At 40.2% G+C, this 12,306-nt stretch overlaps 1 protein-coding gene across 1 annotated transcript in view; it reads left to right on the forward strand.

Moving 5' to 3' along the window:
* Positions 1 to 7,211: 7,211 nt before the first annotated feature.
* LRRC72 (leucine rich repeat containing 72) overlaps positions 7,212 to 12,306 on the forward strand; it is a 44,820-nt gene continuing 39,725 nt past the window's right edge. Inside the window, exon 1 of the mRNA XM_014830552.3 lies at positions 7,212 to 7,304. Coding sequence (XP_014686038.1) covers positions 7,212 to 7,304 — 93 coding nt within the window. The remainder of the gene's footprint in view (positions 7,305 to 12,306) is intronic.

The raw sequence follows: 12,306 nt of genomic DNA on the forward strand, positions 1-12,306 counted from the left end.
CTTTCAGAGGGTGCGGTTTTTGGTATGGACTTAGTCAATTTCAGCGCCTGACTGACTGACTGAATGAATAAATGAGGATGTCAGGTCATCTAAAATAGCTTCCTCAGGCAGTGAGAAGAGCACTTTAAATGGCTGGATGGCCCAAGTCTGGCTACACATGGTAACCCAGGCTTCCTGGAGCTAGTTTGGGAGTCTCTCATTGCCACTGTAGTGTGTAGATAAGAGCAACAAAGAATTCGTCCCTGAGAATCCTAGATGCCACTGCCAACAGCGATCTTCTGCAAAACTCACCCAGGACAGAAAGGAAAATGAATTCCAAGATGGGTCTTCATTCTGAAATTTACCTAAAAACTTATGGGAGTGTGGAGAAGAAAATCCCAGCAGTTTCACACGCTTGAATTAGAATCTCAGAGAAAGCAATATGTTGATAGAGGTGAAAGTGAGCCCCAAGATAACACCCCAAATTTGACAAAAATAATAGTGCTTTACACTGTCTCATTGTTTTTTTTAAAAAAATACATAGCACATTTGAAAAACTTTCCATAAGAAGATGAGAGAAATATTTATTGACCTGGCAATAGTATTCATTCTGGCAAAGCATGTTTCTTTTTAAGTCGACACTCAGTTTGGATTAAGTTGTAGTTTAACATAAATCCTTTTAAAGTTATCCTCCAACTAAATTATTGTCTATTAAGATGAAAGAGTTGAATTTATTTTTACATTTAAACATGTGGTTGCAAGTAGATAACATTTCAAGAGTAAATCTGTCTTTCCAGATTTAAATATTAATTTGGAAATTATCAGAATGGGAATTTTGTCAAATTTTTACTGCATATGATGATAGAGACAAGAATTCTTCTCAGAAGGAATGAGTTATACCAGAGAAATGTACCTTTTTTGGTCTTTTGTGTGTTTTTAATTTAAATTTATATATATATGTATGTATAGTATACATATAATACATAACAATATATATGTATAACTAGTTATCTATTGCTGTATAACAAATTACCTCAAGATTTAGCAGCTCAAAACAGCAAATATTTATTATCTCCATTTCTGAGTGTCAGGAATCTGGGTGCCACTCAGTTGTGTGCCTCTGGCTAAGAGTCTCCCAGAAGGCTGCCGTCCAGGCACAGGCTATAATCATCTCAAGGCTCAACTGGGGAGATCTACTTCCAAGCTGACTCAATGGCCATTGGTATCAGGGCCCCTCTGGCTGTTGGCTAGAGACATCAATATCTTGCCATATGGGCCTCCCTATAGGTCAGCTCACAAAATGGCAGCTCGGAGTAAGCCGGAGAACAAGATAGAAGCCACAGTCTTTTTGTAACCTACTCTCAGAAGTGATATCCCACCCTTCTGCCATAGTCTGTTCATTATAAGTGAGTCCCTAAGTCTAGCCCACACGTGAAGCAAGGGACTAGATTATACAAGGATGTGAAAACCAGAAACAGGCATTGTAGAGTTTGCCTATTACATATGTGTGTGCGCGCATGTATGCACATGTATATGAATGCATGCATATGTACATGCATACACACATATATTTATGTGTGTAGATGCATATATATACATTTTGTGTGTTTTTAATTTAAATTTTTATATATATGTATGCATAGTATACATATAATACATAACAATATATATGTATAACTAGTTATCTACTGCTGTATAACAAATTACCTCAAGATTTAGCAGCTTAAAACAACAAATATTTATTATCTCCATTTCTGAGTGTCAGGAATCTGGGTGCCACTCAGTTGTGTGCCTCTGGCTAAGAGTCTCCCAGAAGGCTGCCGTCCAGGCACAGGCACATATGCACACATTTAGATAGAGAGAGAATTTATGCCTCAAATGCCTGATTGTTATATCATATGTGTGATAAAAATGCAGCATTCCTGCTAGCATTAACAAGACTTCTCTGCCAGCTTAGGATAAACGTCTCTTTATCAACAATTCATTAAGTCTAAACTGAGCCAAATGAGGCAAAGATTATTATTTTCAATAACATCACACAACGAAATCCTAAATTGGAAATTAATTTTATGACTTGTATTACTATTCCACCAAGTACCATTTCTAATTTCAGGCAAGAAGTCTTTAGTCCTAGTCTCCATGATTTAGAGGGCCCTGCTCAGGTCTTCCTCTGGACTTGTCCCCCGCCATTCCTGCCCACTCCATGGTGGGACAAGCGGATGGACTCACCAGGAGTTCTTGCCTCCTCATCTTTTTCATGCTCTATATCTAGGACCCTGATGGGCATGTGCTCCCCTAGGCCCAAGGGATAGTCAATGGGTAGATATTTTGGAGGAACGACAGAGCTTAGACATGGGGGCCCACTGATCTTGGGAGAAAATGTAAAATCCCATTGAAGCAGACACAGGTTTGTAATTGAAAATTATATGATTTGGTTAAGCTGGGGCTTTGTCTAGAGGTTTCTAGCTTTTCCAGACAGCATAGGAACATTTCCAAACCTGAACCACTTCCTGTTCCTATACAGGTAGGTATTTGGGAGATTGTGTGTGAATTTTGAGAGAAAACAAGGTAGGTAAGGAAGAAATGAAAATGCCTGTCTTCCTGAAAAAGTTTAAGAAATACTACAGGTGAGCAATGTTCCTTCAGAACCTGATAACAAAGTGTGCCATGGGGTTGGGGAGAGACTGATTCTTCCTCTATTATCTTAGAACTCGCCACCACGCTAATAACTCAAAAATGGCAACACTTAGAGCATCAGGTGATGGCATTCTGGGCATGGACCTGGAGATCAGCAAAAGGGTACTCTGGAGATAGAGAAATGAAATTTATTTAAATAGTCTGAAGGACAACAAGCATTAGCCAGGGAGAGGAGAGCAAAGGAAGACAGCTTTGCAGGATGCTACAGGATGACTTGAGGCAACGCATTGGTGACTTCAGGAAACCTCTGGGAAACTCTTTACAGATCTTGCTTGTAGGGCTTCAGTCATTGGCATTTGCTTATTAAAAGTTAATCAATTAATATGAAACAATTTACAGAAAAAATACAAATGACCAACTTCACTAAATAAATACAAATGAAAATATTGAGATAAAATTTTTCTCCAATTAGATTGGCAAAATTCAACAAGATTGATATCATCCTATAGAGAAAGGGACATTCTTATACATGATTCATTAATACCATCAAGGAATTTCAGCTAATGGAACACTAACCCAGGAGCACAAAGACGTGTATTATACCACTGTTTATCACAGCAAAAAACTGGACAACATAAATGTCCATCAATAGGGTAATGAGTAAATAAACCATAAGATACATTACAATGGAACATAATGCAATAATTCAATCCAAAAGCTCACTTTAAAAGATGGAAGTTCCTAAGATGGTAAGGAGAAATATGAAAGCTTAAAAACAAACTATATGGATGCATTCCATTAAAAAAAAACTTACACAAGCAGAAGCAAAAGTTAGCTAGCCACAGTTTCATAGATGATAGAAGATGATTTGAGACTTCTGATTCAGAGACTAAGGACAGTTTATTACTCACAGTAACAGCATAGCCACAATTCCCTTAGCCACCATTCCCAGAAGGCAATGTGTCCAGGTGATGTGGCCTCATAAGTGGGTTGTGTCATAGGAGAGGAACCTTGAGCCTAGGGAACCAAAATCTTTTATATTGAGCAGTAAGCCTGCCTGACTTTATCTTTATTATAAGGGAGAGAGACATTATCTTTATCATGCTGCACAGTAAAAACAACAACAATGACAAATAGAGATAGACACTAAGACACTATCTCTATCTTCCAAGGCTGCTCACTATACAAATATCCTTTATAGTCCTGAACAAAGAGAGTCAGTGCCTCTTCTCATAAGACATGCAGTAACATGAAGACTCACGGAGAATTCCGTGAATTCTCAACATTCTATTATCATTTTCATTTTGTATAAACGAGCAAAAACCCACATCAGTCAATTAAAATGGTATGCTATTTTACCTAAACTTATAACAATGAAAATGTGGATGCTCTGGTCATCAAACACCATAAAAAAATATATCTTTTTGCACGTATAAGAATAAGAGAGGCTATGGCTCAGGGGTAGAGAGCATTTGACTGCACATAAGAATACGATTTGATTGTGGGAGACACATTGCTCATTCTATGCTCATTCTACACAATAGAAAATGGCTGATAATGATTATTTTATCTAATAAGTAATTTTTAGTCACTCAGAAAGATAACATCCAGACTGATCACTGAAATTGTTCAAGACAAAATTAGGAAGAGAATTTTTCAAATTTTGTAGCTTTAATGATAGCCATCACATGCATAATTTTTTTTCTCACACATCTTCCACTGAAGAATTGTTCTTAAAAAACAATTACATGTCAACATCTCAACAAGAATCTTTTACTCTGTCAACGATACATACTACCTATCTAGGAGAGTGTAATTAAATAATAGATTTTTGAGGTAAACTTCCAACTTCTTCATTCTACTGTTGAAGAAACTGAGGCCCAGAGACATTAACTGACTCAAAGGTGGCCAACAATTAGTTAACGTCAGAGCTGACACTAAACTCCACATGCCCTGACTTGGAGCACAGGCTCTTTCTTCTTATTCAAACCCACAGACATGATTTGATAGAGCTTTCAAACTGGGGTATGCGTACCCCTGCAGGCAATGGCAGCGTGCCAGGGAGGGAAAGCCACAGGATAAACACAGGGTGCCTTGCTTCAATGTAAATATGACTCAAAGATTGGAGGGGAGTTAGGGGGAACCACTTTATTTTTATATTAAAACAAGATTGATTGTAAAGGAGAATTTACATTTTACATGAATTTTTAAAATTTCAGGGTGGATTCCTCAGGCTATAAGCCCATTACATGGAGGTAAAAATTCTCTCTGTTCCCTCTGCTAGGGCTACTTCTGTAAAAATTTTATGTCACCAACACGAGGATGTGAAGGAAGGAAGTTTTATCCAAGAAGTGCCTTCACTAACCTGCATCTTTTACATTCCATACTTAAATTTGCATCATTTTAGTCCTCTTGATTAGTTAAATTGTAAATTTTTCTTGAAGAGGGAACACATTAAGACTTTATAATAAATGAGTTTCTGAGTTCCTTTCCTAAGAACAGAGCTGGGTTTTTAAAATTTGTTCTTCTCTTCTTAATCAGTGTAAGGAAAAAAGATTTAAACACTAAATCGAGGATAAAATTTTTCAATTTGTTTTTTAGTAGAAATTAACTGGTTAGTAGGTTACTTCTGTAAGATGCTCTCTAAAAGTATTTTGCATAGGATTCCAAAACTCACATTTGTGTATTGTGCAACATTGAAGTAGTAGTATGCATTTCCATTTTTCTATGTAGTATATTCATGAATGATATCTGAAATGCTATAACATACAGTAGCAGCAAAAATGGGAGACAAGAGGTCAGTAAATTATTTTATACATTGTCTTAGTGGACCATTCCTCTCAACTGATTTTTATTTCTGATATAAAAACCATTTAAACAATAGTTCTCAGATGATTACTCCTTCCACGGTAACTTGGAGGATTTTTACCTACCCACATCCACCAGGCCCAAATACTTTTTTTTTGAGGAGGATTAGCTCTGAGCTAACATCTGCTGCCTATCCTCCTCTTTTTGCTGAGGAAGATTGGCCCTGAGCTAACATCTGTGCCCATCTTCCTCTATTTTATACATAGGCTGCCCTCCACAGCATGGCTTGATAAATAGTGTGTAGGTCCTTGCCCAGGACCTGAACTGGCAAATCCCAGGCTGTCGAAGTGGAGCATGTGAACTTAACCACTATGCCACCAGGCCAGGCCCTTGTTTCCTTTTTTTTTTTTTTTTGGTAAGGAAGATTTGCCCTAAGCTGACATCAGCTGCCAATCTTCCTCTTTTTGTATGTGGGTCACTGTCACAGCATGGCCACTGACAAACAAGCGGCATAGGTCTGCACCCAGGAATCAATCCCCAGCCACTGAAGCAGAGCACATGGAACTTAACCACTAGGCCACCAGGGCTGGGCTGTAAATACTTTTTAGAAGTACTAAAATAGCATGTGCTTGATTTCTCCACTGAGACATTTTTTAATGCTTCATTCTAACATCAGCACTTTTTGTAATACAAGTAGCCTGAGCCTGACCCATTTCAAAAAGCTACATTTAATTCCGAGATTTCAAATTCAATTTGGACTCAAGAAACCAACTTATTCCAACTGAATCAACATTTACGGAATGCAATGTGTTAGGCCCTGGCAGAAGATGGCTGATGGCATACTCAGAATCCTGCCTCTAAACTTTCCCAAGCCAAAGGGAACCAAGCTCATAAAACTAAGATCATTCGTCTATGCAAGAGGTTCCAGTAGAACTAGGGGATACATCAATTTAGAAAAAAACCTTCAAGATTGGAAAAGACTGGCAAAATAGTGGCTCAACTTACCCATTTTCTGCCAGAAGAAGGACTTCACAGCTACTGAACCAATATGTACTTATTCTTGGCCAATAAGGTCAGCAAAGAGTTGTATTTTTCTGCGCACCTGGAATCTTGGTGTTTCTTGATGCCACCTCCTTTATCTCCATGCCAGGACTGGGTCTAGGGTGAGCCAAGTGAGGCATTGGCCTTAGTACAAAAATTTAATGGACACCCAAACTCACCAGTCAGAATTCATATTTTATGCAATACTTTCTTTTATTTTAGAAAATCAAAAGTAATGCAAAAGCATCCATGATGAACACAATGCCAAAATTTTAAATAAAGACAGGATCAGCAGTGCTCATTTTTTCCCTTTGGCCCCAAGCTCCGCTAGGACTCCTCAGGTCACTGCTTCACTCCCACCCTCTACATGTGGACCCTGGTCGCCAGACACATCTAATTTTCAGAAACCCAAATTTTCTGATATTTAGATCTCAAATCAGAGAAATGATTGTTACTGGGTGACTGCCGCTGGGGTCCTCTGACCCACTCTGGCATAGCTGGTGACCCCATCACTGGCATTCACAGCCCGCCACACCCCGCGCAGGGGAAACGCAAGCGCGTCCGAGGGACGACGCGGCGGGTGCAGGGCCACCCGTGCAAACGTCACAGAAGTCAGGGTTTAGCTTCAAATCTTCGCTGGTCTGGATTGGCTTTTAGTCGGCGAGTTTGCGGTAACTGTTTGTAACATAACAACAATGAGCCGCGGCCCAGGCTGGGTCGATGACAGGTGACGCTGGCGGGTCCTGATGACCTGGGACCCGAACCATTTGCCCCGCGCCTTCCGACACGAGAAGGGTTCAGCGAGGGCGTCGGCAGCTGCTCTGGAGATCAGCCGCAGGGTAAGCGGCGCCCTCTTCCCCAGACCAGGAGCCCTCAGGGTCCCTGACCCAAGACGCCAGCCCGCAGGAGGCGGCCCCTGGGGTTAGGGCAGGAAAGGGTGGAACCGCAGCGGACCCCGACCCTCCGCTGGGGCCAGAAGTCCGTCTCTTGGGTGGTGTTTGGGGCTGCCCCTGATCCACACTGACAGCCTTATACGGACCTTTTCCCACTTAGCCTCTGCTGCATGTACAACTCTGGCAGTTTAGAGATTAGGTAATAAAGCCATAAATTTGGAATTTTGACTCAACGATAGATATGTATAACCCTGAAATTTTCCCCTAAAGTGCAAATTGACACATTGAGGAGGAAAGTTTCTTCGACGAACAATACAAGCAGAGTTTAGGGCAGGTAAGATAAAGGTTTAAAGAATACTTGAGTGGGAAAAAATGTCAGAATTGTGCAGCATAGGAGCTAGCAAAGTGTTCTAGGGTTCTCGGACTTGTCTGGAAAGGCTTGGGGGCGGCGATAATTAACAGGCTGAGAGCGCTGTAATGAACTCAAGGTAATTCACACCGAGTCCCGGCTAACCTGGGAGCATGCGTGTTGCGTGCGGGTATAGGAATTTATCGGTCATTGCAGTACATAAATCGTCAAAGAGAGGATATTTTTTTCTATAGACTTTAATACAGACTTCATTCTTCTGGGATTTAATAGTCTCATAATTTTCAAAGACTTTTTTCTGTTTTATCGGGATCCTAAGGCATCCGGCAGTGGAGGGAGCTGCTCTAATCTCCCCACACTAGAACTGTCCACACCCCAACACCGTGTTGGATTGTTTTTATTTTCCTGTTTCGTTTGTCAGTTAATTTGAAATCTGACTTTTCCCCCTGATCAGGCAACTGAAATTGCCTTCCAAATTCAACAGCGTTTTTGAGTAATCTCCTCTAACGCCCAAGCAACACTGCAGATTCAGATTCCACCTTCTGGAAATCTGCTCGCTCCCACTGTCCTTGTGTGTCTCCTCCTAATTTTATGACCATCCCTCCCCTGTCTCCTTTCCCAGCTTGGTTTCCGCTTCCCCTTTCTAAATGTAGACACTTCACGAAGATCTTACCTGGGTCCCACTCTCTCCTCTGCGCTGACCTGACTCACCCGCCTGCACAGCCCCACCCTGACACGCCTGGTGAGACTTGCTTTCCCACTTGCAGCTTTCTGCACCTTGACCGGCGTGTCCCACCAGCGTCTCAATTTCAGCATTTCTCAAAGTCATCTTCCCTTCCAGTCACCTTTCTCATCATCAAGTCATCACATTATTCATCCTCCCCCGTGACTTTGCCTGCCCTTGTTCTCTGCCTCCAGTTTCTTTTTTTTTCTTAAAGATTGGCACCTGGGCTAACAACTGTTGCCAATCTTTTTTTTTTTCTGCTTTATCTCCCCAACCCCCCCCCGTACACAGTTGTATATCTTAGTTACAGGTCCTTCTAGTGGTGGGATGTGGGACGCCGCCTCAACGTGGCCTGACAAGCGGTGCCATGTCCGCGCCCAGGATCCAAACCTTGGGCCGCCAGAGCAGAGCAAGCGAACTTAACCACTCAGCCACGGAGCCAGCCCCAGCCTCCTGTTTCTTGCCAGTTCCCATCAGTTCTCTCTGCACACTGCATGCCACATCTATTCACTGCTCATTCCCTCTTGCCACGATCCTGGGGCAGGCTCAACAGCTCTTGCTCTGATTTTCCAGAGGCAGCCTTGCTTCCTGCCTGCAGTTCCCTCAGCACCTCAGGCCATCATACATGTTGTGGCTGGAGTCAGCTTCCTGACGCCTCGCTTTGTCACATCTTTTCCGCAGTTTAAAAATCCTGTAATACCTATTGCCCCAGGATTGAGTCCAATGCTGAGTTACCCAATAGTTATTAAGCCCATTCTTCTACAGTACCAATAAAGCCAGGGCACCAAAAGAGAAGGAGGAAAAATGTCTTTAAAATCACTTGATGTTGGATGTGGTTTAAAAGCTCTGATGTAATTGTAATGAGAAAAATCAGAACTTTGTTGGAGTTTCTTGCACTGATTTTACCATGTAGTTAGTATACATATATGTGCATATATATGTATATATCATATAAAATTAATTTTAAATTACAGATTACATAAAATATGTAATTTTGAGTTAGAATTCTCAGGGCCTATAAAAGTTTTGTCTGAACATTAAGTGCACTCTTCTGAGCCTAAATTTCAAAGTTCGCACAAATAATATGACTCCAATTCACCTTTCTTAATTTATTTTTCACAGTTGCCTTCCACCTGTCTTTCACTGCAGCCTCAGTCTGTACAGCCCACACACCCCACGCTTTCTCCCCGCCTTCTCTTCTGTGTACTCACTCCCCTCAGACTAAATCATCCATCCATCTGTCAATATTCTGTTTCTAATTTCTCCCCATCCTTTCAGGCCCAGCCCAACTGTCAATCCGGCTCTGAAATCTTCTCAGAGTTCCCAGGCTGATAGTAATTTCTTCTTCCTTTGAATTCAGCAAAGCATGTTTTCCCTTCTCATAGTCCTGAACACTTGTGACCTTCTTTTACAGCATCATATATCCCTTACTTCTCCTACTGAAAGGTTTGCTCATAGAGAGCAGGCACCTTACCTCATTTATTGCTATATTTACTAGCTAGTCACAGACTAAAGTAGTCACAGCCTGAACTAAGCACTCAGTAGTTTGTGGCTCAATAAGTGACTGAATGATCTGTTCAGACCCACTGTTTAAAAAATGCTCATTGTAAAGAATGCTGTTGTGTGCAGCTGCTGTGGAAAATGGTATGGTGATTCCTCAAAAAATAAACATAGAGTTACCTTATGATCCAGCAATTCCACTTCTGAGTATACACTTAAACAAAGTGAAAGCAGGGACTCAAACAGATATTTGTACACCCATGTTCATAGCAGCCTTATTCACAAAACACAAAAGGTGGAAGCTATCCAAGTGTCCATCAATGGATACATGGAAAAACCAAATGTGATATATACATACAATGAAATAGTATTCGGCCGTAAAAAAAGAAGGAAATTCTGACACACGCTACAACATGGATGATTCTTGAAGACATTATGCTAAGTGAAATAAGCTAGTCACAAAAGGACAAATATTGTATGATTCCATTTATATGAGTTATATAGAGTAGTCAAAATTATAAAGACAGAACATAGAAGGGTGGTTGCTAGGGAAAGGGGAGGGGGAAATGGCAAGTTAGTGTTTAATGGGTACAGAGTTTCATTTGGGGAAGATGAAAACATTCTGGAAATGGATGGTGGTGATGGTCGCACAACATTGTAAATGTACTTAATGCCACAGAACTGTACACTTAAAATAGTAAATTCTATATTATGTATATTTTACCACAATAGAAAAAACAGTTCAAGGAAAGAATGGTTGTTGTGCTTCTTTAGATGAAAGGTCTCTGCTTCTAGTGAAGTTGTGTGTTCATTGGGAACTGGAACTCCTCCACCACAGAGTCACTGAAACCTGAAACTTCTTGGCACGTTTTTGTGTTCTTCAGCACTTTGACATTAATATTTGTTACCAGAGTCACACGAAATTTTTGGTTGGAAAGAAACATACAATGATAAAAAACTGTGTAAATAAATAATTAATTGCACCAGTGATTTACATAGTATGCTGATAGTTTCAATTTCCCTTTTCATCTCTTAATTTTCAAAATTTGACTTAAATTCTTAAATATTCATTTCATGGCTAAAATTTTCAAAAGGTACACTAATTTCTGATTACTAAATTAATGTATGCATATTATATAATATTCAAACATTATTTAAAAATGTATTATAGTGGGCCTGGTGGTATACTGGTTAGGTTCCCGTGCTCCACTTTGGCGGTTGGGGTTCGCAGGTTCGGATCCCAGGTGTGGACATAGCACTGCTTGTCAAGACAAGCTGTGGCGGCATCCCATGTAAAATAGAGGAAGATTGGCACAAATGTTAGCTCAGCAACAATCTCCCTCACACACGCACGCACAAATATATTGCTTAGAAAGTGAAACTGCCCCATGATCTCAAGTGATAACTTTAGTTAACAATTTGGAGTGTGTGCATATATACGTCATTGGTAACAAAAATGTTGTTACATTTACATGTATCATACTGCCAATGGCATTTTTACTTAGAAATATATTTTGGATATCTTTATATGTACAGATATCCATCTCTCCATATTTTTAAGCTACTGTACAGTATTCTATTGTGAAGTTACATCCTAATTTAACCCATATTCCAATTATTGGGGCATATTTCACAGCTACAGACAATGTATGCTGAAATAAGCAATAATATTCACATTTTGTGTGTCTGTGTATGTACTGGTGTATTTCTGAGTGCTAGATGTGGAATGGCAGGATCAAGTTAAAAGCACACTTATAATTTTAACAGATAGCTGCAAAATTTTAATTCTACTTTGGCTGGGCTTTCACTTCCCAAACACTTTGGCAAAGTTGTGACTGACTGTGTGTAGTAGAAGCTGATAGTTTAGATGTTTAAGTTCAAATACCCAGATGCAGATGCCTAAGTCTGATCTATGGGTTTTCCCAAGTCCCAGATTCAGCTAGCTTATCAGGGTCACAAAATACCCTGATGGAGTGCCCACACCTGAGCCAATGGATTCTCCAAACCCCAAGATCCAGCTTGTGTAACAAGGTAACGAAGGAAGTTTGGGATAGAAATTAGCAGCTGCTCTCCATCCCTGCATATCTGCCTTCCTCTCTTTAGATATTTGTTCATCCCATTAAATCTCACTCTTCTTAAAGTCCTCTGCTGAACAACAAAACCATTGCTAAAATTTCATAAATCACTTGCTGACATTACAACCTCACCATCCACAACAAATCCCAGCTCAAGTTTGGTGATTGTTTTGACTCTGATAATTACAATGTTTGTCAGATTTCAGAAGTGCAACAATTACACTTTCCACTTTCCTTGTGTCTTGTTAGCTTTACCTTTCGTGGCAAATTATAGATGGGCTT

The sequence above is a fragment of the Equus asinus genome, chromosome 1 (assembly GCF_041296235.1).
Source record: "Equus asinus isolate D_3611 breed Donkey chromosome 1, EquAss-T2T_v2, whole genome shotgun sequence".
Taxonomy (NCBI): Eukaryota; Metazoa; Chordata; class Mammalia; order Perissodactyla; family Equidae; genus Equus; species Equus asinus.